This window comes from Notamacropus eugenii, chromosome 6 (genome assembly GCF_028372415.1).
Source record: "Notamacropus eugenii isolate mMacEug1 chromosome 6, mMacEug1.pri_v2, whole genome shotgun sequence".
NCBI lineage: Eukaryota > Metazoa > Chordata > Mammalia > Diprotodontia > Macropodidae > Notamacropus > Notamacropus eugenii.
This window is the reverse complement of record NC_092877.1, coordinates 161,973,666-162,001,524: the sequence shown is the minus strand read 5'-3', so window position 1 is coordinate 162,001,524 and position 27,859 is coordinate 161,973,666. Positions and strand designations below refer to the sequence as shown.

Genomic DNA, 27,859 nt, shown 5'->3' with positions numbered 1-27,859 from the left:
ACCTGCCTTGAATACAGTAGACACTTAATAAATGCTTATCTTAATCAAATTATTATTAAGTATTTTTTTTCAAAATACTTTTATAGTATCCCCAGGAGGTAATTTGGGTCAAGTAAAATTATTTTTATCATTCCATCAATGAAGAACTGAAGTTCTGAGATGTCAACTGAATTGTCCAAAATCACACAATTTTATGACAGATCCAGGACTAAAAACTACACTATGCTACACTGTCTCAAAAAACTGATCTTTCCTAAAGCAAAATGATAATTTCTAGGTATATTTGCAAAAGATACCCTGAATTATCTTTGATAATAACCAAGAAAATATGTACTTTCTTAATCATATTCACTGCTTCAGCAAAATAGTCTAATTATTATCTAGGGCAATTATAAAATGTCCACTGACTTACACAGATATATACTCATACCATCACATTTATTAAAAAAAAAGTATCTCAACATATAAATATCCAGACTTGCAACATACAAAAATAGCATAAGTTTAAACTGCTAAAATATTCAACACAGGGTCAATTTAAAGAATAAAGTGCCTTATTGCATTGAAAATATTGTATTGCAGAAAATTGTCTTTAAAGACCCCTTTCCAAAAACGTACTTCTTGAACAATGTGACATATAGTGTACATTTATTAACGCATAACATACTTGCGGTGTACAAAAATTAAGTTAAAAATTGGAAATTTTATGTTTTTAGACAGCAAAACTCATCAGCATTCTGTCATAATGTGTAGATCCATTATGCATTACATAACCATGAATTGAAGGAAAGAGTTGGGAAATATTTTCAAATATGAACAAGCTGTTCAACCAATTTGTCTATTTCAAGACCTTCCCTCTTTTTTCCCCTTACCAATCTGAGCAATTTGGTCAAAAGTAGGTGATTGTTTTCCCCTCGAAATACATGAAGAAAACAAACTACTCGGACTTTGCATCAGATTCCTACCAGACTTTCCATCTCATAGAAATTTTGTAGTGCATTTCAAATTATTTATTCTTATCCCTGAACAAAGTCAAGCAAGATGCATCTATGAAATGAATCTTATGCTGTGATATCTCTTGCAGCTGAGGTGGATTGCAATTAGCACAACAAAACCCCCTCCCAAACCTCTCTTGGCTTATAAGAAGCAGCTGAGCCAACAACAGCTGCATCATACAATTGAATCCCAATTGAACAATTTCATAAAATTCATTACTAAATTTCTCATATGTTACACATTACCTGACTAATTATTGAGTCACATTGCTCTTCTTTCTGCATGTTTTCAGGAAGTCCTGGAGCTTTGGACTATTTTATCATTCACTTCAGTTCTTCATCCAGTTCTCCTTCATTACTGCCTAATTAACATTCATCAAACTCATTGTGTTACTTTAATAGCAACTCGTTGATTAACATAGACATATTAGTGGAGAGTCAAGAAAACCACATGTATAGCATGGGCATCATGAGGTAGTTAGGTGTTGGGAAGATAAATTCAAAAGGAAAACTCAGACTTTATGCAATAGGAATGTGAAAGTGAGCTAGAAAGTGACAGTATGTATAGCAAAAAGTGGGAAGTTAAATGGTACAGCAGATAGAGTGCTTGTCAGGAATGTGGAATACTCATCTTCTTGAGTTCAAATATGGCCTCAGATGCTTGACCTGGGAACTCTGGAATTTGGCTACAATATTCCTAAGAGTTTTTCTTTTCAGATCTCTTTCAGAAAGTGATTGGTGAATTCTTTCAATATTTATTTTACCCTTTGATTTCAGAATATCAAGGCAGTTTTCCCTGATAATTTCATGAAAGATGATGTCTAGGCTCTTTTTTTGATCATGGCTTTCAGTTAGTCCCATAATTTTTAAATTGTCTCTCCTGGATCTATTTTCTAGGTCAGTTGTTTTTCCAATGAGATATTTCACATTGTCTTCTATTTTTCATTCTTTTGGTTTTGTTTTGTAATTTCTTGGTTTCTTATAAAGTCATTAGTTTCCATCTGTTCCATTCTAATTTTTAAAGAACTATTTTCTTCAGTGAGCTTTTGAAGCTCCTTTTCCATTCAGCTAATTTTGCTTTTTAAAGCATTCTTCTCCTCATTTCCTTTTTAGGCCTCTTTTGCCATTTGGGTGTTAATTTCTTTATCATTTTTTTTTGTCTCTTTTAGCAAACTGTTGACTCACTTTTCGTGATTTTCTTGCTTTGTTCTTATTTCTCTTCCCAATTTTTCCTCCACCTCTCTTACTTGATTTTAAAAATCCTTTTTGAGCTCTTACATGGTCTGAGACCATTACATATTTATTTTGGTAGTTTTGGATACAAAAGCCTTGACTTTTGGGTCTTCTTCTGATTGTATACATTGTTCTTCCTCACCAGAAAGGATTGAAGAAAATAACCTTCTATTGTTTTATTCTTTTTTCCTCTTTTGGGCATTTTCCCAGTCAGTTACTCGACTTTTGAGTTCTTTGTCAAGAGGAAGGTATACTCTGGGGCCTTGTAAGTTCTTGGTTCCTCCAAGGTGGCACAATCAAGAGAGGAGTTTACTCCTCTCCTGACCTGCACTCTGGTCTGGGAGCAACTACAAACACTCTTTTCTGCCCAAGATGTGAGAATAGAATTCCCTCTCCAGAGCCTCCACCAGATCCACCAGGCCAGCCAGTGCTCCTCCTCACCGCAGGGCTGCCACTCAGGGTTGATATCCAGATCAGCTGTTCAATTCCCCCAGCATCTTTAGGCCAGGGATGCAACCATGGAAGCTGCTGCTGCATGGGCCCAGGGCTAGACCACTATGTTCCATTCTCACCGATGTGAATGAGCTTTCTCAGTGACCTTTGAAACTGCCCTTGGCATTTGTGGGGTGAGGAATTGGGGAATCCCAGCTGCTGCTGGTTGCATCTTAATTCCTGCTGTAGTTCTGTCCCTACTGGGATGGGGCCAAGGCTGAGCTGAACTCTGCTTCATGCCCAGGGTGATAGACCTTTCTTGTCAGCCTTCCAGGCTGTCTTGGACTGGAAATCTCTTTCACTCTGTTGTTTTGTGGCTTCTGCTGTTCTAGAATTTGTTTAAAGTCATTTTGTACAGGTATTTTATGGGTTGTGCCAGGAGAGCTTCTAGAGGTGCATCCTTCTACCCCTTTTCCTTTATTGAATGGAAGTGGATTTACAAATGAGCAGGACAAAGGAATGGGAAAATAGTAACGAAGGAAGGGAAGATTATTTTCTTTTTTTAAAAAAAAATCATTTACATGGATATTTATTATAGTTGATTAGGAAAATTTAAAGATGTGGTGGCAAAATTGTTACTACATTCATGGAAACTGTGAATGGTTCACATGAGAGAAGTATTATCTTTTAGATCACATTGTCATCTAAATAAATGGTACCAATCCTAAGACTCAAAACTATGCTATCTCCTTGCTTTATTCCCTACTATATTGCATTCTAAACCTTGTTTTTCATTTATTTGCTTTGCCTTCTCTGAAAAATATTTGAACTTCATGTTACATTAAAATAAAATTTTCTAGTTCAGAAATATCATCATAAAATAGATATAGTTCCTCTCTGATTATTGAACTTTAGAGCATGCACTCTTTTTTTTCTGTGACCACCATTATTGCAGTTATTTCTTACTATAATTATTAAATTTCTCTTTCCCCCCTTGGTTTATATGGGCATGTTATCTACACCAATGTACTTATTTTTATTTAATATTTTACATAATGATGATTTTGTGACAATTCCTGAAATTTGTAGTAATGATTTTGATTAATGTTTCCCTCAGTTACTATTGCAAGATTTTGTGTAAAAGTTATGCTAAGATATTTGTAGAAATGTAATTTATTCTACTTTTAGGAAATGTGTGCAACAATGATGTTGCAGTGAATTGGCTAAGATACATTTGACTCAGTTCTTTATATATTTTAAAAATGAGATCTTCATCAGTTTATTTTATACTCTGCAACTGTGCTAAAGTTGTTAATTATTTCAAGAAATTTTTCACTTGATTATCTAGGATTCATACTTATTTATTGAGAAACTCTTCTTTTATTCATAGATCTGACAAGTGTATTATTCTAAGCTTACTTAATTTCTATCAACAATTATGTCTAAATCATATCCAGACTGACATTATTTTTATCTTGTGTGAGCTCCTGGTCTGTACCTAGTTTTTGCCAAACTAATTTCCAGTTCACACAGCAGTTTTTTGTCAAATGAAGAGTTTTTGCCTCACAAGCTTGAATCTTTGGGTTTCTTAAAAACTCTGAATTATTATGGTCATTTACCATTGTATATCATGTACATAATTTATTCCAATGATCAGTCACTCTATTTCTTGCATAGTACCAGATTGCATTTACGGTGACTATTTTGAAAAATAGTTTCAAATATGGTATTACCTTCATGTTTTTTACCTTTCATTTTTCCAGATGAATGTTTTTTTCTATAAAATAATTTCTTTCCAATTTGATTGGTCTGACATTTATTAAGTAAATTTAGGTAGAATTGTCATTTTTATTAGATTGTCTTAGCCTACCCAATATTTTTTTGCATTGTTTACATTGTCTTTTTGTCAAAAGTGTTTTATAATTTTGTTCACATAAGCACCAAGTGAAACTTAAGGTCTAAGATTCCCAAATGTTTTATAATGACTGCATCTACTTTAAGTGAAATTTGTCTTTCTATCACTTCTTCCTATGTTTTGTTCATAATATGTGTAAAAGCTAATGATTTATGTGGATATATTTTGTAACATGAAACTTTGTTAAAATTAATTGTTTTAACTAGTTTTTTTTTAGCTGATTCTGGAGGGTTCACTATTGTATGCCATCATATCATCTGCAAAAAGTGATACTTTTATATTCTCATTGCCTCTGGTTATTCCTTCAAAATATGTTTCTTTACTTATTGCTAAAGGTAGCATTTCTAATACAATATTGAAAAATAATTGTGATAATGGACATCTGTGTTTTGCCCATGATCTTATAGGGAAAGCTTCTAGTTAGTCCCCATTACAAATAATATTTACTGAATGTGGAGCCAAGAGGGTGGAGTGAGAACAACTACTCACTTCAGCCTTTAGACAAACTCTTTCCAATGCCATTAAAAAAGAGAACCTGACTGGATTTTAGAGGGGCAGAATCCAATAGGAGACAGACTATGGCAGATTCACAGCCCAGGATAGACTGGAAGGTCAAAGGGAAGGATCCATTTTGCAGGGCTGGAGGAGCACACAGCACATAGGCTGTACCAGAGCGTCTTCACCCCAACACGGTCAAGCAGGAAGCCCCAGCCAGTCTGAGGCAGGTGCTACATTGTGGAATCTTAGACATATCAGCCCAGGACAGGAGTCCAGTGGAACTGAGCAAGTGAGAGCCAAAGTGCCCCAGGTATCTGTATCACTGTTACTGAGACTATCAGCCTGCAGATTAAATGTCTGTAAGTCACCTACTTGAACCTCCAGGAGCCAAGATGGCAGAGTGATCTGGAAATGATCTCCAATTCCCCTTGTTCACCTTGAAAGACCCATAAAATATTTCCCGAGAAAAATCCTGGAACAGTGGGATCAGCTGAAGGTCTATAGAGTCTCTTAGCACGTGAGGTTAGCAAAATCACTAAGGAGGGTCCCTCTTGCTGTGGCTGAAGGGGGACCAGTGAAAGACCAGAGCTGTCCCAGGCAGCCCCACCTCAGCAAACTTGGAGGAGATCATGAGTCCCAGGGGCTGGAGCCCTCAACCACCAAAACCAGGACCCAGGCCTGCCTCAGCACCTCAGGGGAATTGGGAAGACACTAGCACAGATCAAATCTTCAACTGCTGAGCTTGTCTGTGCTCTAGGTCAGCAAAGGAGACCTGCTGTATTCAGACTGCACCTCCCCCACATAACACAGCTAGCTTCAGGAAAACTCTGGGGAAATCCAGAAAGACTTTACCTGACCTCTGCTTTTTCACACCTCTGCAAGCTCAACACCAGGTACACTGAAGCATTTTGGCTTCTAACTGACAGAACCAGATACCACAATACACAAAGCCTCAAGTTCAAGGCATAAGAACTGTGGGACAGAGCCCCTTGTGCCCTAGAAGCAGAGATCTAATTTAAAAGCCAAGGAATAGTTGATCATCATAAGTAAGAATCAAAGCAAAAAAGACCATAGAATCTTTCTATGGCCACAAGGACCAAAACAGGAATGCCAAAGAGGTCAACATTGAGACTGTACTTCCATCTGAAACTTTAGAGGGGGATATGAACTGCTCTGATGCACAAAGAGCCTTCTTGGAAGAGCTCAGGAAGGATTTTAAAAACCAAATTAGAGAAATAAAAGAAAAAAACTAGCCAATGACTTTAAAAATATGAAAAAAGGATTCACTGAAGAGAGCAACTCTTTAATAAGGAAAATTGGACAAATGGAAAAAGAAGTTCAAAAATTAACTGGAGAAAATAACTCCTTAAAAGGAACAATTAGACAGATGGAAAAGGATTCAAAAGTTAACTGAAGAAAACAATTTGATGAAAATTAGAATTGGGCAAGTAGAAGCTAATGATTCTATGAGACATCAAGTACCAGCCACACAGAATCTAAAGAAGGAAGAGATAGAAGAAAATGTAAAATATCTAATTGGAAAAACAAATGACCTGGAAAATAGATCCAGGAGAGAAAAAAAAAATCTAAGAACTATTGGTCTACCAGAAAGCCATGATAAAAAAAAGAGCCTGGACAATATCTTCCAAGAAATCATCAAGAAAAACTGCACAGAAGTCCTAGATCCAGAGGGTGAAATAGTCATTGAAAGAATCCACTGTTCATCTCCCAAAAGGGATCCCAAACTAAAAACACCAAACAATATCCTTGCCAAATTCCAGAACTATCAAATGAAGCATAAAATACTACAGGCAGCCAGAAAGAAACCACTCAAATGCCAAAGAGCTACAGTTGGAATCACACAGGACATTTCAGCTTCTACATTAAAATATCGCAGGAATTGGAATATGATATTTTGTAAGGCAAAGGAACTGGGACTACAACCAGCAAAGCTGAGCATAACATTTCAGGCAAGGAGATGGACATTCAATGAAATAAAGGATTTCCAGACCTTCCTGATGAAAAGGCCAGAAGTCAATAAAAAATTTGATCTTCAGAGTGGTTTGGGAGGGGGTTTTGTTGTGCAAATTACAATCCACCTCAGCTACAAGAGATAACACAACATAAGATTCATTTCATAGATGCATCTTACTTGGCTATCTTCAAAGATAAGAATAAATAAATTGTATTTCCACAATACTCAGATTGTTTCTTTCAAGCTGCTTGCAATATTTTCTCCTATACCTGGGAACTCTGGAATTTAGCTGCAGTATTCCTAGGAGTTTTCCTTTTATGGTCTCTTTCTGGAGAGATGATCGATGAATTCCTTCCATTTTATTTTTCCCTGTGGTTATAGAATTCATTTAGAATCATTTATTGCAGGTTTTTTGAAAGTTTTGGGGGGAGAACTCAGGCAGGTCTCTGCTTCTACTTTGCCATCTTGGCTCCCTTTAATGTTGTATCTGGGGGAGACTGGTGAAAGCTAAGGCAATTTCCTGGCTTCTCTCTTTCTTGGCTCCACCTGTCCAGCCATTTTCCTTAGTGAAGTGTGGTACCTAATTTTTTTTTTTAACTATTTGACCAATTCTTTTTTTAATGTGTTATTTTCTTCAGTATTTCCTCTTTTAACAAGTTGTCATTTGTCTTTTTGTAGTTTTCCTGCCTCTCCATCATTTCTTTTCTCATTTTTTCCTTTACTGTTATTACTTGATTTTTAAAATCATTTTGTAGATCTTCCAAGGATTCTTGTTGAAATTGGAAAAAAAAATGAAAATCCAATTTCAATTTTTCTTTCTCATTCTGCTTATAGATATTTTCATCATGTTGTTTTCTGAGTTTGTTTTTTCATCTTCCTTGCAATCATAGCAACTTTTTATGGTAGGAACTCTTTTTTTGTTGTTGTTTGCCCATTTTTCCAGGATATTTCTTTACTTTCAGGTTTTTGTTAAAGTTGTCATCTATTCACTTCAGTCAATGAAGGGCCACTCCCTCAAGATTCTGACTTTCCCAGTGCTGTTTTCTGGGCTATTTCAGGGTTGTTGTTTTCACTTCTAGTGTGGTGTGATCTAGGACGTGTTGTGGTCACTGATCTTGTGGCCTGTTTTCTGGTCCTTACCCAGGAAGTTTCCCTAATCCCTTGCAAATATATGCACTCCTCTGCACCCTGGAACTGCAACCTAGAAATAGTTAGGGGCAATGGAATTTCTAACAACTGCTGGTCTCAGTGGTAGCATTATAATCTATTTCTCAGAAATTGTTTAATCCTTTTACTGGTCTCTATTCTAAGCACATCAGAATCTGTCACTGATGGTGTTGCCACTGCCTCCAAAGTTCGTAGTTGATATTTCCACCCCATGAACTCCAGGCTACCTCCAATCCCAGTGTCCCAGATCTGTACTTCTGACAGCCTAAATTGTTTTCAGTTGGAAAAATGTCCTACTCCAACCTTTTGTTGACTCTGCCACTAAAGAATTCAATTTGAGGTGTTATTTTAATTGCTTGGAAGAAAATATTGGGAATGTTTAGTTACAAAGCTTCTTCTGCTCTGCTATCTTAACTTTTCCCCCTCATTACCTGCCTTTAAAGCAATTTTGATTATAATTACTAGTTCTCTGTCAGGAGTCAGTATGCTTCTTTCTAGTCAGACAGGTATATGAGTTATTCAGGGAGTACTAGTATGTCTGGTGAGAATACTTGTGAAACACTTTTTCAGGGTTGTTCACTCAGCTTTGGTGTCCACCTGCCACTCAACTCAGACCTATGGCTCCAAGAAACTGTAGACCAACCATACCTGGAATCATTGGTTACAGCAAATGGAGAAGTTTTGAATGCTATCAGTAAGTTCACTTACCTTGGCAGCATATTTTCAAGAAATGAACACAAGGATGAGATTGACCCATACATTGCCAGACCTAGCTTACCAGACTGAAGGTCTACAGAGCTGTTGTGCTGACCTCATCGTTGTATACTTGTGAAACCTGGACAGTATACCAAAAGATTCACAGGAATATTTTAGATTTTATTGTTTCACTTGCAATTCTAAATTAGATTTTACTACTTTGTGAAATGAATCATTTAACAATGTCCTAATCCAGATTTGTAAATGCAAGAAGAGGTTTCATGGAACACTATATGCCAATAGATCATTGATAATTTCTCTATCAGGAAAATGAAAGAATAAGAAAATTGCATAATAATGACAGAATCAGCACTAAACTTGGAGTTGGAAGGTCTGTATTTGAATCTAGACCCTGCCATTTACTACTCCTGTGTTATTTTGGATAAGTTTGTAAAATGTCAGTTCTTTTCTTTGTGTCCCAAGTGTTTCACACTGTTTCGTGTTTGGAAATGAATGAATGAATGAATGAATAAATGAATGAATGAATGAAAAGACACTTAATCTCTTGTAACTTCAGTTTCTTTATCTGTGAAACTGAAATTATAGATGTATGTCTTTAAGTTTAAAGGTATTTTAGAGATCATCTAGCCTTTCCTCCTCATTTTGTAAATTATGAAAGTGAGGATATTCCCCATAGTACATATTTTGTAAGGATACTGTAAAGAAACTACTTTGTAACTGTAAAATTATTTAGATAGTAGAGCTATGAATATAATTATAATTTCCATAGCTTCCACAATCATGTGTCAGGATTAGAGATATTTTGAAGCTCTTATACTAAAAGTTGCCTTTAAAACTTAACCAAACTGATGCACATAAATTTTAGAAAAAGTTTTCTCTGGATTCCTTAACCCACTTGGAATCCGATCTAAATGAAAGGCCTTTGTGGCAATGCCCATTCATGAAAGAATTATTTCCTAAATTGAAAATATAGGTATAACTTCCCTTATGCGAACTTCTTTCTTGCTTTTCTTCTCATTCCAAAATATTAGTTACTTGACTCTTTGAAAATCTTGTTCCTTTGGAACAGAACTTCAGTCTTCACTAACCTCGATTTTCCTTTCTGTTGTGCTTCTTAAAATTGATTTGCACCTGAAATATTTATTTTAGAAATAAGGAAAGATGTTTGTAAAGTAATACATTTTCCAAATTGACCCTACAATATTTAATTTAATTTTTTTGGGATGACATTTATTGATGCTAGATTACATTTCTAGCCAAATAAGCTATCTGAGAAATGCATAGAACTTTTAGGCAGTCACATAAGGCATTCAGTAGCAGTGGTTTAGTCAATTTCAGCATGTAGATTTCTTTTTGCTTAAATTATTTTTATTGCTGTTTTATGAAAATGCACTTCATGCATATAAAAATAACCAGCAAAATAGCTTTCACAATATTGTAAAGTAAAAGCATACACAGCATAAACAAAATTAAAGAGAAATAAAAATGATTTTGCTGTCACTATGCATTAAAGTCTTATTCCCCAAAGAAAAATTATTGTAAGTGTGTAAATGTTGGGACAACATAATATAGAACTGTGGAGAATAGTATAATATGAGGTTCAGTATACAAATTTATATTTTATGATTTCCTAATTGATGATAAGAATCTAGTACAACTGATCACCTATCAGTATGTATAACTAAAAGTGCCTCATGCTCTTTGTTCACTACTTTCTCCCCAAATTTCTAAATGGTTGATAATTGGATAATAGTTTGTACCACATGACTGTGGGGAAATAGATAGTAACAAAATTTAGTACTTGACACAGAATTAAAAAAAAAAAAACGACTGGGTTTGAATCTTTATTCCATTTACTAGCCTCATGACCTTGAGCAAATCATTAAGCTCCTCTAAGTCTCAGTTTCCTTAACTGTGCAACTTGTAGCCCAGCATACCCTGAGACTCAGGGTAGGGTGGATGAGGCCAGATCAGCGAGGCTTGTACTCAACATGATTAATTTCTCTGTTTGACTCATTATTTCCAGTGGGAAATGCACCAAGAAATCTCCAAAATTAAGTTCAGAAACTGATCATCCCTAGGTTTCTTCATATGTAGGCAATACTGTCTCTCATTCCTGGTCAAACATGCAGATTACCAAATGCTACTAGATATGGAACAGACATTAGTTTACCCCATACAAAAAGGGAAATGACACCAAAAAAAGAAGGGACCTCCAAAACAGATACAGAAAGCACTTAAAAATTTCCAAATAAACTTCAGTTGTATGGGAAGGGTACAAATTTTGTCTTTTTCATTATATTAGGTTTTTTTTTTTTCACATAGAGTTATGTGGTCTGCTCCCCGTGTCCCACTTCAGATTCATTTCACACTATGTTTGAGACATTATAAAAAGGGACCATATTTGATGTTCTTTCTGAACAAGAAATAATCTTCCTTTTAGATTTATATTTTATAAGTGACACACCTGTTTGCTCTTCAAGTAGGACACTACCCAAAAACTATCCTCTTATTTCTTTGCAGAACATTGTCTGCTTAAAGAATTCAAATCCTTCTCTCCTTATGTAAAGACACATTATACGTTAACTCTACTTCCAGTTCTCATACAAGCATGCCCACATATATACCTTTTCCATGTGTTCCTGCTATAAATTGACCCTAAATTCAGGGTGAGGAAGAAGAAATCTACCTCTATTATGAACTCAAGACCAAATGAGAAGCTACAGGCAGAAATGAAAATGATAAGAAATGAGAGGAAAGAGTAGAGGAGAACACAAAAAAGAAGATGAGAGGACAAGAAGGTAGGAAAATAGAAATAAGAGAAGGGTAAAGGAAGCAAGGGAAGAGAAGGAGAAGATAGGACAAGGGAGGGGAGGAGAGAGAGGAAGACAGAAGGGATAGGGAGAGAAGTTGGAAGGAAGAGCAGGGGATGAGAAAGGAAAAGAAATGAGAGACAAAGAGAGAAAGGGAGAGGTATAGATACAGTGACAAAAAGAGAAAGAGGGGAGAATATGGAGAGATTTCCATTTACATGACACAACATAGTATTATATACAAAATTACAAATCTGTTTCATGCTGCTTATTGATTTATATAACTTAAAGCACTATGTGTATCAACTTTTATTGTGAAAACAAATTTGGTAATGAAGATTTGGTTCGTTTCCACAGTAGCCACAGTAGTTACAAATAAGTGGAAAAGAATCATCCCAACTTTTTGTTTGCTTGCTTGCTTTTTTCTCTTCTTTTAGGCCATTAGTAATATTGATGAAACTCAAACTCAGTACTAATATGGTAGATCATATTTAACTTCTTCCATTCAACATATATTTGTTTGATTGCTCCTTCTTTCTCATATTAATTGCTGTGGATAACACAGCCATTCTTGTATTCACCTTTGAACATAACTCAAAGACATGCTGTAAGTTTTCTCATATCATTTGCTCCAACTCAAGCAAATAGGAATCATTTCTATAGCCTCCATGACCAAAAGTAACCCAGGTTCTGCTTGGTCAACAACGCCCTACTTCTTGATGCTGCACAGGCCTATTTAGGGTCTCATTGTGAAGATCCTCCCTTCAACTTTTTTTTATCCTTACATAGAAACCTGCCTCTTACAAGTGGCTACCCATTGGTTTGTGTTTTATCTCCAATAAAAGTTTTATCCTTCAAGTTTTCGTTAATCAAGTTTCATACTTTTTCCATACAACCTTCAAATACCTGAAATCAATTATTATTTTCCTTCTAAGTCTTCTCTTCTACAGACTAAAAACAACCACTTCTCTGTATCAGTCCCTATGTGGTCTTAGTTTATATTGTTACCATCTTAATTGCCCTCCTTTCAACTTCCTTCAGGGTTCATGGTACTTTTCCTCAACATTCATTTGTAATTTCCTTCTCACCTTCAATCATTTCATCATGCACATAGTTTCTATACCATATTCAAATACAAGTTCCCTGAGAGCTTATCTTTTTTAAAATTGTCTGCAAGCAGCAAATATAGTACAGGAGATGTCACAAACAAAACATTGTGAACAAGATAGTTCTTTCAGATGAATCAAATTAAAGTAATTTATTAAGTAAAGAATATAATATAGTTAGGTATTATTTACCTATTATCTACATTGCGTATGTAAACATATTTGCATTATATATTATATACTTACATTACATATATTTACATTGTATACATATTAGGTAAATAATATAACATAAATGAAAAACTGGTCTTTGGGTCTTAGGAGCATGTATGTTGTTGGGGGGGATTGGAGAGAATTAATGGAAGCAATGATATTTGTGTATTTTTTCTTTATGAAATTCTTTACAACCATGTGAGATAGCCTCTTACTTATATTATTATATGCATTTTAAAGGAAAAAGAAAACATCTCAGAAAGGAAAGTAATGATTTGACTGTGGAAAGTCAGCCAATAAGTTCCAGAGGCAGGATTTAAACCCTTATCTGGCAGTTAAAAGCAGAGACAAGATTTAAACCCTTATTCCAACTTTCTTCCCACTACACCATGCTGCTTCTTAATAATGGATATACAGAACAACTAGGGAAAACAGTAAAGTATTTTATAATATAACCCAAACTGCAGAGTGATCACAAAGTAAAGGAATAGCAAGACAGGGAAGCCTTTCTGGAGAAAATATATTCTGAATTGATTTCTATTTGGCAGCAGTTGAGGTCAAATAACTTGCCCAGGGTCACATAACTAGTAAGTGTCTGAGGCAGAATTTGTACTCAGGTCCTCCTGTCTCCAAGGCCTGTGTTCTATCTGCTGTGCCATCTAGGTACACTTTAAGTGTTGCCTTGAAGTACATAATGTATACTTTTACCAGAAAAATGTTGGAAGATATTTGAGGTGGAGTGAATATTGTGACCAAAGATGTAAATTTATGATACAAGATTTACTCATCTAGTTATCAACATTCATAACCTCCCTGAGTCATCCTTAATTCTTCCCTCTTTCATCCCTCAAAATGAAACAGTTGTTACATCTTGTCAGTAATAACTGCAATGTTTCTCAGATTGTACCATTTTCTCAACTCTTATAAAGTCACCACTATAAGTTAGACATTCCTCATCTCTCACCTTAACTATTTGGCTTTCTTATCCCTTTCTCTTCCTTCTCCAAACAATCTCATGCACAACTTCTAGATTGATATTCCTTAAATATAGATATAACTATTGCATTTACCTACCCAAAAAGTGCCTCTCTCCTAATCACAAATATAAAATACAAAATTTTGTATTAAAAAGCCTTGTACAATGTGTCTCCCCTTCAACTTTCTCTTCATATTTCTTACTACTATCCTCCATGCATTTTCCACTTTTATCAAGCTGACCAATTATTTGTTATCTGTATATAGTTTTCCATATCTTGACTCTATGCATTTGCATAGGCTGTCCACTGTGTCTGGAATACATTGCCTTCTCATTTCTTCCTTTTGAAAACAACAATTTCTTTATATCTCAGATGAGGTGGCGTCTCCTACAAAGGCCTTTCCAGATTATTACTATCCATCCTTCCCCCTTTACTTCTCTTCTTGAATACTTGGAGCACACAGACAGCTATAGTTAGCACCATAATCTTCTTAAAGTTGAATTGTGTTCATTTCCTTTTGATAGATCTGTGACAGGAGGGTTATTGGACTACCTAGAATCTATGAAAAAAAACTTAGACATCATCTTTTAAGAAATTATCAAGGAATATTCTAGAACTGGAGAGTAAAATAGAAATTGAAAGAATCTAAAAATCACCTCCTGAAAGAGATCCCACAAGGAAAGCTCTCTGGAATATTATAGTCAAATTCCAAAGTTCCTAGGTCAAGAAGAAAATATTTCAAGCAGCTAGAAAAAAACAATTCAAGTATTAGGGAACCACAATCAGGATAATACAAGATTTAGCATCTTCTACATTACAAGACTGCAGGGCTTGGAATATGATATTCTGGAGCTGTGGTTACAACCAGAAATCACCTACCCAGCAAAACTGAGTGTATTCCATGAAGGGGAAAAAATTGATATTCGGTGAGGTAGAGGAATTTCATGAATTCTTGAGAAAAGACCAGAGCTAAGTATAAAATTTGACTTCCAAATATAAGATGCAAGAGAAGAATGAAAAGGTAAAAAGAAAAGAGAAATCATACAGCACTGATTAAAGATTAACTCTTTACATTCCTATAGGGAAAAGCGATGTTTGTAACTAATGAAACCTTTCTCATTGTTAGATTAGTTGGAGGGAATACATACTTACATACATATATACAAACACACATGTGTGTATGTGTATATACATATATGTGCATATGCACACTCTATCTATAGATGTGTGTGTGTGTGTGTTTATAGTAAGGGAGCACAGGATGAGTTTAATATGAAGGAATGATATCTAAAATTAAGGTTTGAGAAAGAAATCTAATGGAAGGAGAAAGAGAGAGATAGAATAGGATAAATTATCTCACATGAAAGAGGCAAGAAAAGCTTTTACAGTGGAGGGGAAGAATGGGGACGTGACAGGGAATGAATGAAGCTTACTATCATCAGAATTCACTCAAAGAGGAAGTAACATACACACTCAATTGGGTATAGAAATCTATTTTGCCCTATGGGAATAAGGAGGCAGAGAATAAGGGAAGGGTAGGAGGTGATGGGGAAGTCAGACTGGTGGAAGGAATAATCAGAAGCAAAACACTTTTGAGGAGGGATGGGGTGAAAGGAGAGAATAGGATAAATGGGGGGATAAGATGGAGGGAAATATAGTTAGTCTTTTACAACATGAGTATTATGTAAGTGTTTTGCATGACTACACATTTATAACCTATATTGACTTGCTAGCCTTCTTGATGAGGGTGGGTGGGGAGGAGGGAAAGGAGAGAATTTGGACCTCAAAGTTTTAAAAATAAATGTTAAAAATTGTTTTTACTTGTAACTGGGAAATAAGATATCCAGATATGGGGTGTAGTAATCTATCTTACCCTACAGGAAAATAGAAGGGGAATGGGATGAGAGAAGGGGGAGGTGATAGAAAGGAGGACAGATTGGGGGAAGGGGCAATAAGAAGCAAAACATTTTTGAGGAGGGATGGGGTGAAAGGGTAAAGAGAATAAAATAAATGGAGGCAGGGGAGAATAAGATGGAGGGAAATATAGTTAGCAATAATAACTGTGAAAAAAATTGAAGCAAATTTCTCTGATAAAAACCTCTTTTCTCTAGCATGTAAAAAATTGTGTCAAATTTGTGAAAATAAGAGCTGTTCCCCATTTGATAAATGATCAAGAGATATAATCAGTTTTCAGATGAAGTAATTACAGCTATCTATAGCCATATTAAAAATATTCTAACTCTCTATTGATTGGAAGAAATGAAAGTTAAAATAATTCTGAGACCTCCCTCCTACATATTAGATTAGATAATAGGACAGGAAAGGTAAATGACAAATGTTGGAGGGGATAAAGGAAAATTAAAACACTAATGTGCTACTGATTAAGTTGTACACTGAGACACCTATTCTGGAGAACAATTTGGAACTATGCTTAAAGGGCTATAAAACCATGCATACCTTTGACACTGCAATACCTCTTTCTAGGTCTGTATCCCAAAAGATGTAAAAAACAAAAAGGAAAAGGACTTATATGTACAAAAAATATTTATAGTAACTCTTTTATGTGTAAAGAATTAGAATCTGAAGGGATGCACATCAGTTGCAGAGTGGCTGAATATGTTGTGGTATGTAATTTTGATTGAATACTACTGTACTATAAGAAATGGTGAGCAGGATGCTCTCAGAAAAACCTAGAAATATTTACATGGGTTGATGCAAGGTAAAATGTACTGCGTACAATGTAGCCACAATATCACAAGATGATCAGCTGTGTATCACTTAGGTATTCTCAGCAATACAAAAATTCATGACAACTCTGAAGTACTTAGGATGACAAATGCTATCCATCCCCAGAGAAAGAACAGATGGGATCTGAATACAGATTGAAGAAATTTTTTTCACTCTCTTTTTCTTGAGTTTTTCTTTGTCTGTTTTCTTTTACAACATGACAAATATGGATATGTTTTGCATGACTACACATGTATAACCTATATGGAATTGCTCACCTCAATGAGATGGGATGGGGTATGAGAAAGGGAGAGAATTTGGAATTCAGTTTTTAAAATAGATGTTAAAATAGTTGTTACATGTAACAGAAAATTAAATACTAAATGTACACAGGAAAAAGAAAAGTATCTCTGCTCTGGAACTATTTGTGATTTACTCTATCTGTGATTTTTCAAGGTGATTCCACACAACTAGTTTCTCACTTTGGTGAAATTATAGTTAACACCCACACCCACACACCTACACCCATACCCCGCCCCCACACAAAACCCCAAAACTGTTATTCTATGAGTATTATTTTGTCTAACTATTTAGTTCCTAAAAACTAAAGCTGTCTTATTATTTTGTAACATAAGTACAGACAAATAATTTACTATTTTGTGGTAATAATAACTGAATGATGATATTTTCATAGTAAAGAATAAGAATACAGGGTACAAATGAATTAGGGAAATGAGAAAGATAAAGAAAAGGACACTATCAAAATAAGCAGTTAGTGTAAGAGAAAAAGTGGGGAATATAACTTAGGACAACAGTATCCTATTGATTTTCCATACTACAGTCATTTTTGTAAAAATGGTAATGATTAGGTTCCCATATCCCTTACCAAATGGCATATTACACAGATACCAAGATGATAATATGTTAACTTAGTTTTACATCCAATAATGTCTTGCTTGTGAACCCCTTCCTCTGATTTGACTGAAAGGATAATTAGTTGGTCTGAGAATTTGCAATTATCTGTAGAGGTTTTAAGTAAGTAGTAACTTTGAAGAGAATGAGGCAGGAGTCAGTAATATGAGAGAAACTCAGTTATATATAAGGGTGGATGAAGGGATATTTTTTGTCTTCTTTTCAATAACTACAGTTCATTAGCTGTGGTTTATAAGGCATTGTCTAGAAGGACTCCACCCATCTCTTTGGAGAGTCACTTTTAGAGAGTTTAAGCCACAGTTGAGGCAGTAGTGAGTCACATTCCAGTTGTACACAGAGAGAGGCTGTCACTTTAACACAAAATTAGTTTCAAGGAACAGAGCCTCTAGGAGCAAAGAAATTACTTTGAACCCTAGAAAGAAGTTGTCCTGACAATTGTGAGTTGAACTGAAAAGAAAAGTAGTCCCTGAGAGTCTAGTTGCACAGTGCAACCTGCAGAGACACTATGCCAAGGTCAGCAGAGGTGGGAAGCTTTGTCAACACTCTACTAGGAGAGAAAGGCAATTAATAGCAATGCTCAGTAGTTTCAAACTCAGAAATTGCCTTGACCACATTTATTCTCTCCATGTGGGTAATGATGATGGAGATGATGATGAGGAGGAGGAGTAGAATGAAGAGGAGGAGCAGGAGGAGGAGGAGCACAACCACGACAATGACCTGATAATGGCCACAATGACGGCATCTTTTATTCACATGGTATTTCAAATTTTACAGAAAGTTTACATGTGTTATTTTATCTGAGCATTCTAACAATTTCTATGGGAGGTACTATTGTTATCCCCATTTTGTAGATGTGAAAAATGTGGCTGAGTTTTAAGAGGCTTGTCCAGGGTTATACAATTAGTGACTAAGGAGGGATTTTAGCTCCAGCGTTCTTGCCTCCAGATGCAGCACTCTAGTATGCCCCACTTTGTGTATATGTCCGCTCTTCTTACGAACTCTGTAAATATTTTTGGAAAACTTTTGTTGGGAGAATATTTCTAACTTCCATCTCACTGTTTGTTTATTAGATAATTTTAGCTTGAGTTGTATCTACTTTCTGGCTATTAAAAAAGAGCAGATTAGCAGGGCCTTATGAACCACAGTTGAAGGAATTTGGACCCGCAAAGTACCTTAGATCCCTTGTGAATTGTAGTCACTGTCCTAGTAACCCAATTTGCAAACTTTTAGAATTCTTGTATTATGGAAATAACCTAGAGATGACACAATACTTGTAGCTCCCTTGACATTCTGATAAAGCCCAGAAAATGTATTCCTTGGGTATATATATATGATAACGAATTTTACCTGACAACATATTTTCTCAAATACTGCATTTAAATTACAGATAGAACACATATATACAGAAACAGAAAAGTAAAGTAACAAGGAATTATTTTAACATCTATTTAAGTACTGCTGACAGGATCGCTGAAGAATCATTTATCTACCTCTTAATTTGCATTTAATTAAGCAGTATATTTTTCAAGCAAGTGTTCTAAGTAAAGGTTCTTTATTATTAATTGTGTCCCTCTATTTCTCATCCTTACAGCTTTTTTAAATGATGAACTATAGCAGAAGTACAAGATACTTGCCTAACAAAAGCAAGCAGTAATCCAAAAATGCCTCTGTATCATTACCTATGTGATTTATGAATATATATTGTTTTATTTTTAATTGCTTCTTAGTAACTGATACTAACAATATTAGCCAGGGTAAGAAGATCAGGGGTGGAGGAAAATTAATTTTTAATTCAAATAGAAGAGAGGTCATTGAAAATATATGTGTGTGTGTGTATATATATATTTATATATATATACATATATATACTATATATATACATATATGTTTAAAATAAATTGAGATGTCACTTTGATGTCATAATACTTCTGGATAAAGAATATATGATGATTCTATGCTACTGTTCAGATAAGATGGAAACATTTCAACAATGCACTTTTTTACATTAATGTATTATTTATTGATTTTTAATACTCTCTTTCCCTCCCCTACCCCCTGAGAAAACAATTCAAGTGATATCAATTACATATGTAAAATCATGTAAAACATATTTCCACATTAGCTATATAACAAAAAAAAACAATAACAAAAAAGTAAGGTGAGAAAGTTATCTTTCAGTTTGCACTCAGAGTTCATCTGGAGGTGGATAGCATTTTTTCATCTTGAGTCTGTTGGAATTGTATTGATCAGAGTAGCCAAGTATTCATCATCATTGCAGTTTTATTGTTACTGTGCACAATGATCTCCTAGTTCTTCTCACTCTACTTTCCATTAGTCCTTATAGGTCTTCCCTTGTTTCATTTTTTCTTTCTGAAACTGTCCCTTCCCATCATTTCTTATAGCACAATATAAACTCTATCATAAGCATATGACACAACTTGTTCTGCTGTTCCCCAGTTGATGAGCATCCCCTCAACGTTTACTTCTTTACCACCACAAAAGAACTGCTGTAAATACTTTTTGTACATATATATGTATATATGTATATATATATATATACATACATGTATATATATATATATATATAGGTTCTTGTTTTCTTTGATTTCTTTGGGGTACAGACATAGTAATGGTATTTCTGGGTCAAAATAAATGCACAGATTTATAGCCCGTTTAGTGTAGTTCTAGATTATTCTCCAGAATGGTTGGACCAGATCACTATTGCATCAAGGGTTCAATAATTATTTTTCCCTCATTCCCCCCAGGATTTATCATTTCTCTTAGGTACAAGGTGGTACCTCAGAGTTCTTTTAATTTGCCTTTCTCTAGTCTATAGTAATTTCAATCATTGTTATGGGTCTATAGACCTATAAAAGATTTGATTTTTTTTCTGAAAGCTGCCTGTTCCTCCTTTGACAATTGGAGAATGACTTATTTTATAAATTTGACTAAGTTCTCTATATATTTAAGAAGTGAAACCTTTATCAGAGACATTTGTTATTTTTTTAAACATTTCTTTATTGCCTATGTTAAATTTTAGCAAAATGTAGTTCCTCTGTTTATCTATTTTAGTTAGGTTTATTTTTGTGTTTGCTTTGTCTGAGATCATGATTGCTACCTTTGCTTTTATTACTTCAACTGAAGCATAATAGATTCTGCTCTAACCCTTTATTTTAACTCTTGTGTATGCCTTTCTGTTCAAGTGTATCCTTTAAACAACAGGTTTTTGGATTCTGGTTTATAATACATCCTGCTATCTCTTTCTGTTTTATGGATTATCTCATTCCATTCACATTCATAGTTAATATTATTAATTGTACAGTTTTCTCCAGCCTTTTTCTTCTGTTTATTTTCTCTCTCTTTATATTTTGTCCCTCTTCAAAAGTCTGTTTTGCTTCTGATCACCGCCTCTTTTAAACAGTTTTTCCTTTTATCATCTTCCCCGCACTCCCACCATATCTCTTACCCCCTTCCTTTTCTTTCCCCCTATTGGGTGAGATAGATTTCTATATCCAACTGAGGTATGTATGTGTGTATAAGTTTTTGTGTATAGGTTTTTATGTATGCATGTATATATCCTTCCTTTTTTGAACCAATTACAATGAGAGTGTGTTTCAGGCAATGCTGGTCACCCTCTCCTCCCCATATTTTCCCTCTTCTACAAAAGCTCTTCTTTGCATGTCTCTTTTGAAAAAGAAAAAAAATTCCCATTCTAATATATCTTGTTCTTCCCCGTTCTCATCCCCCATTCTCATCCTAAAATTTTGTTTGGTAGTCATCCCAACATATTAGACTCACACTTATGCCCTCTGTTTATGTAGATTCCTTCTAACTCTCCTAATAATGATAAAGTTCTTAGGAGTTACGCGAATCATCAGTTTTACTTTGTAGAATCCCTTATGATTATTCTTTCATTTTCCAATCAGTGCCAGCTGCAACCAGTGCCAGTAAAATGTCTCCTGTAATCTCTTTTTGACCAGTGGCCAAACCCCTTACCATCTCTAGTCTAAAAGCTTCTAAAGTATCAGTAGCAGCAGCTCCCAAACCTTTGTTACAGATCTTACCTGTAAAATTTTTAAATTGTCTTAGACTGAAATAATTCCTCCCTCTGACCTTTTATTGGCTCTACTGCTTCAAAATTTTATTTGAGGAGTTATTTCGAGGGAAATGTTGGGAGAATTCAGTGGACTCTAGTCTTTATTCTGCCATATTGGCTCCATCCTCTCGTTATCTGTTTTATTTTCTTTTTTAAAAATATTATTTTATTTTTCCCCAATTACATGACAAAACAATGTTTAACATTCATTTAAAATAACATGAGTTCTGAAAATTGGAACACTAATACATGTTGGTGGAGTTGTGAACTGATCCAGTCATTCTGGAGAACAATTTGGAACTGTGCTGAAACTGCTATAAAACTGTACATACTCTTTGATCCAGTAATACCACTACTTTGTCTATATCACAAAGAGATCATAAAAAAGGGAAAAGGACCCACATGCACAAAAATACAGCATCTCTTTTTTTGTGGTGGTAAAGAATTAAAAATTGAGAGGATGCTCACCATCTCTTCTCAGCAATACCATGATCAAAGACAATTCCAAGAGACTCATGATATAAAATATTATCCACATATAAAGAAAGAATTGTAGACTCTGAATGAAGATTGATGCATTAGTTTCACCTTTGTTTTGTTTTTCTTTCTTGTGGTTTTCCCCTTTTGTTCTGATTATTCTTTCACAACATGACTAATGTGGAAATATGCTTAACAGGTTTGTACATGTTTAACTATATCAGATTGTTTGCTATCTTAGGAAGTGGGGAGAGACAAGGGAAGGAAGGGAGGGAGAAAAATGTGGAACTCAAGATCTTATAAAAATGAATGTTAAAAACTGTCTTCACATGAAATTGGAAAAATAAAATACTATTAAGTGGGAAAAAATAAAAAAAAAGATGAATTTCAATTTTTCTCCCTTCCTCCTTCTCTACTACCCTTCCTGAGATGACAAGCAATTTGATATTGGTTATACATATGTAATCATGCAAAAACCCATATCCATATTAGTCATGGTGTGAAAGAAAACACATACAAAAAAACCACAAAAGACAAAAAATAAAGTTTAAAAAAGGATCTTCTGATCTGCGTTCAGACTCTATTAGTTCTTCCTCTGTAGACAGATAGCATTTTTTCATTTTAAGTCTTTCAGAATTGTCTTAAATTATCATATTGCTGAGAATAGTTGTGTTTCACAATTGAACATCATACAATCTTGGTATCACTAAGTACAATGTTGTCTTGGTTCTACCCATTTTATTTTGCATCCATTCACTTAAGTCTCACCAGGTGTTTCTGAAAGCATCCTGCTTGTCATTTTTTATGTAACAGAAGGAATTCCTTCTTAATCACACGTTATAACTTGTATAGCCATTCCCTAATTGATGGGCATCTTCTCAATTTCCAATTCTTTACCGCCCCTAAAAGAGGTACTATAAGTATTTTTATACATATAAGTCCTTTTTCTTTCTTCTTTTTATTTCTTTGGGATGTACGTACAATAGTGGTATTGCTGTCTCTAAGGGTATACATGGCTTTATAGCCTTTTGAATTTAGTTCCAAATTGCAGAGAAGTAATTCTTAAGCTTTTAATTTCTCATGATCGACTTTGACAGTGTTATGAACCCCTTCTAAGGACAAAGTTTTTAGTATCCTAAGTAAAATTAAAATTCATACCAAAGCTATCACATAAATACTTTTCATAAAACTATTAATATCACAACGATGAGAATGTCCATTTTGGTGATTGAGGGGTCGTTCATTGGATTATAGTCTTCCCCAGGTTTGGGGGACTAATTAAATGCTCCAATAAGGAAATAAGCATAAAAGATATAAAAGAGGGATGGGAAAAGAGTAAAAGAAAAAAATATGGATTGCAATTTTGTTTACTCATGATGTCATATAGAAAGAGAAAAGTAGGTTAAGTATAAATCACCAACAATTGTTAATTGTAAAAGGTACTATGATTAATAACTTATATTTACTTAAAACTTTGTGTTTACAAAGTATTTGTATCTGATTTTGTCCTCATAACAATCTCATGAGGCAGATAACACAAATAACATAAACCATAGATAGCGAAATAGACTAAAAGAAATTAAGTAAAATTTTCAGTTACATAATTAATAAGTAGCAAAGCTGAGACAAACAAGAGCTTCCAACTTCAAATTTAGTATACTTTCATAAGAATACTCCCTGTGACTTCCATCTTATCTCCACTTGTTCTTAGACTTATGTTATAGGAATATGTAGAAAATATAGGAAAATGTAATTATTGCATATTGAATTATTAATACTTATGGATGCATTAGGAGGGAAATCTCTAAATTGTTTTTTTTTTTCCTACAAACAAAAGAAAGAAGAGTAATTAACCCATGGCAGAGGCAGGATGGGGCAGTGGCGTAGATATTGTCTTTGGAGTCAGAGAACCTGGGTTCATATATCAGCTCTGCTATTTACTTCCTCACGGCTGGCCTTGGGAAAATTGCTTAGTTTTTTAGGCCCATATTTTCCCAGTTGTAAAATTAGGGGATTGATAACAGTTTATGTTTCATATACCTTCTACCTCTAAATCTCTAGTTGTATAACCTGGTATTCATCTAGAGCCTACTTTGGATCATGAATGGGCAAGTCACTTTTCCTGTTTAGTTTTATCATTTGTGAGATGAGGACTTTGGACCTTCGGATTCCTTCTCGCCTTCACAATTGACAGTCATTCTAATGTTTACATAGCTAGGTGGCACATTGTGGTCCCGGATTCAGAAAGAGCTGAGTTCAAAGCCAACCTCAGGTGTTTACTACTTGAATCTCTCTCTACTTCACTTAACCTCTGTCTGCCTCTTATCTAGAAAATTATGATAATAGTATCATATCTTTCCCTGAGTTGTTGTGAGAACCAAATGATATAAAATGTGTAAAGTACTTAGCATAGTACCTCTACATAGTAGGTGCTTCATAAATGGGTGTTCTCTTACATCTCCACTCCCTAGCCCCAGGTAACCTGCTTGATTTCTTCTGGTTGTCTGATCACAGGAATATTCGTTAAATTGGGAATTCACATTGACAGATGTCAAAAATAATGGCTTCTAGGGAGCCAACATAGAGAAAAGGCACCCAGTGGAAATAGTATTGCCTGAAAGTAACACTTCTGCTAAAGGAGTTAATAAACTTTACAATAAGTTAATAGGGTAGTTAGTTGCTCAGAGGCCAAAGAAACCCACAGAAGGTTGATAGCTTCCTCAGTGTTCCCAGAAATTTTTTTAGCTTATTGACATCCAACAGGACCATAATGAAGACTGCTCAGTAATTCAGGAAAGAAAGGCCAAAATTCAGGAAACTCATTGAACAAGAAAATTCTGTAACTTTCTATTTTAAAAGAACAAGGAAACACCCACTTGTGAGTGTAGAGTAAGAGCAAGATATTACTCAGGGATATATTATTCTGGAACTTTAAAGAATAAAAGATTGCTGATGTGAAAAGTATGTATACTACAAGCAAGCCAATTATATTAATTCATTTTCCCCGCAGAGAAAAAGGCAATTTTGATGCAATCTCAATATTGAAAGCTTAAACCAGTATGGGAACAAATAATCCCGGATTGAATTATTCCATATGCAAATAGACTTCTTCCTTGACACTTAATCAAAGATCTATTCAAGGAATAAGGAAGTTATCAATAAAGCTAGAAAGTAGTTATTGCAAATAAAACAATCTTGCTATGAAACAAAGTCTAGGGAAATCTCAAGGTCATTTGATTTATGAATGATCAAGCTTGGAGGCATAAAGATCCATTGTCATGCTGTTAATAAAAACAGTCACTCATTTATTTTGCATTCTGATATTTCTACAAATTAAAAGGAGACATGAAAAAACATTTATAAAGCTTTCTGTGAACCAGGCATTTAATTAAGCACTTTACAAAACGTATACACACACAAACACGTACACAAAACCCTCTGACTGTTAATAGTATAGTTCACTTTGTTTTCCATTTCTTTCCTATAGGATTTTGGAGATGATGGATCCCTGTACATTACTAAGGTTACCACCACGCATATGGGGAATTACACCTGCTATGCAGATGGTTATGACAAACTATACCAGACTCACATCTTCCAAGTGAATGGTAAGAAGCACATTGTTGCAGTAATTATGTTTCATGGTTCACTGGATTAAAAAAAAAAATGTTATGTTTGACTAGAAAGACAATATGATGTTGCTTCATTTCTATACTCTCAAATAAGTGAATATAGGTATACGTGGATGTTTTTTTAAGTTTTATGATCTAAAAGTAAATAATTTGAAAAAATCATACAATGTTCTAATCTCAAATTAGTTTCATACATTTTGGTATTGTCCTTTTAGTGTACAACAGTTTTGAAGTGGACAATTAAAAGCATGGAAAACCTGAATTGCCTTTTTCCCCAATTTCTTTTTATCTATAAAATCCCAAACCTAGGTTTTATTTTTTAAAAAAGTAAAAGTACAAATGGAGTTTTAGCTACCTTAAGCACAAAAGCAATTCAACAGCATTTTTGGTTAATTGCTTGCTAGTTGTTTACATTCAAGGGAAATTTGCCACTTTCCCACACCTGCCCTTTCCTTTGACTCAATTCACTCACATAGCCCTGATCTAAGAAACATCTCATAGCTCTCTGTGACATTATTTTGAAACCAGATTGCAATTTTGCTGCCCCCACAATGGAAAGGGGATACTATGAAAATCAATTTTAAAATATGTTAATAAATTTCATATTTCCCTATCCTAAATTAGTGCTATTGTCAATAATTAAAGATGATTCTGGGATTAATACTATCCATGTGGCTATAAAGATCAGCAAAGGGCCAGTGGTAAAAATGCTCATGTGAAGATTCTTCTTTATGATTTATAATCCATTGTGAACTTCTCTCTGAAATAGTGTGTAAGAAAAGAAATAGCTGAGTACAACAGGAAAAAAAAACAAAAAACAAACAAACATCAGACTGAGAAACCAGCGTGCCAGATTATAGTCCTTACTTGGCCAACAGCTAGCTATGTAAATTTCTGGAAAAAAATAACCTTTTTGAACCTGAGTTTCCTCATACATAAAATTAAATGATCAGATTTAGGTGCTCTAAAATAGACATCTTGACATGGGCTCCACAAACTTGTTTTATTTTTTTTAGTTGACAATTTTATTTTAATATAATTTCCTTTGTAATCTTTTGTACTTGATTCTTTGCATTAAAAGCATACAACAGTCTGAGAAGGCTTTCCCAGACAGCCATAGGTATGCATGACATATTCAAAAAGGTTAAAAATTTCTGGTAAAAGAAGTCTCTTCTAACTATAAAATCCAATTGTTGTAATAACGTAAATTTCATGTCTTTTAGTTACAAACATTTACCAAGTGTTTACTACTTGTCTGGTGTTAGGTACTGTGCAACTTAGTCATAAAAGATCTTCTGTGTTAGATGCTGGTGATTGAGATATGAAAAGACAACAATTTCTGCCCTGAAGGAGGTTGTATTCTATAGACAGAGGAAAACAACATCCATAGCAAAGCACATATAAGCAAGAAGAGTCCGGTAGAGGGGAAAGAGTGCTTACTCTGGAGTCAGAGGGCCTGGGTTCAAGTTCTTCTTCTGATGCAACTAATCTATGTCACATTAAAGAAGTCTCTTAACCTTCCTTAGTCTCAGTTTCCTTCTTTGTCAAATGAGGAGGTTGGACTAGTTAGCCTCTGAGGTCTTTTCCAACTTTAGATCTAATAGTGTGATGTGTATATCATATTATATACATGTATGTCATAAAACATAACTATGATCTTTTGTACGGGAAGAACAGAGAGCAATAAGCAGCTGAGGGGTTCAAGGTAGGCTTTATGATGTTTCCTGAGCTGAGCCATAAAGGAGACTAAGTGTTCTAAGGTTTACGTATAGAGTAATTGCACTCTAGGGATGTGATATAGCCTGCCAGTGGTAGAAGGATGGGAAATGGAGTGTCTCAATTGAAGAATAACAAGAACATTTTGGCTGGACCAGGGATGAGGTGACCAAATAAACATTTATATTGCCCCTACAACATGCCAGGCATATAAGATAAGAATAGATAAGATAATTA

General features: G+C 34.7%; 1 protein-coding gene across 4 annotated transcripts in view; it reads left to right on the top strand.

The window, feature by feature from the left end:
• FSTL5 (follistatin like 5) overlaps positions 1-27,859 on the top strand; it is a 1,060,999-nt gene that overhangs the window by 810,005 nt on the left and 223,135 nt on the right. For all 4 annotated transcript variants that reach the window (XM_072621397.1, XM_072621400.1, XM_072621398.1 and 1 more), the window contains one exon: positions 25,762-25,882. In XM_072621397.1, coding sequence (XP_072477498.1) covers positions 25,762-25,882 — 121 coding nt within the window. The remainder of the gene's footprint in view (positions 1-25,761; positions 25,883-27,859) is intronic.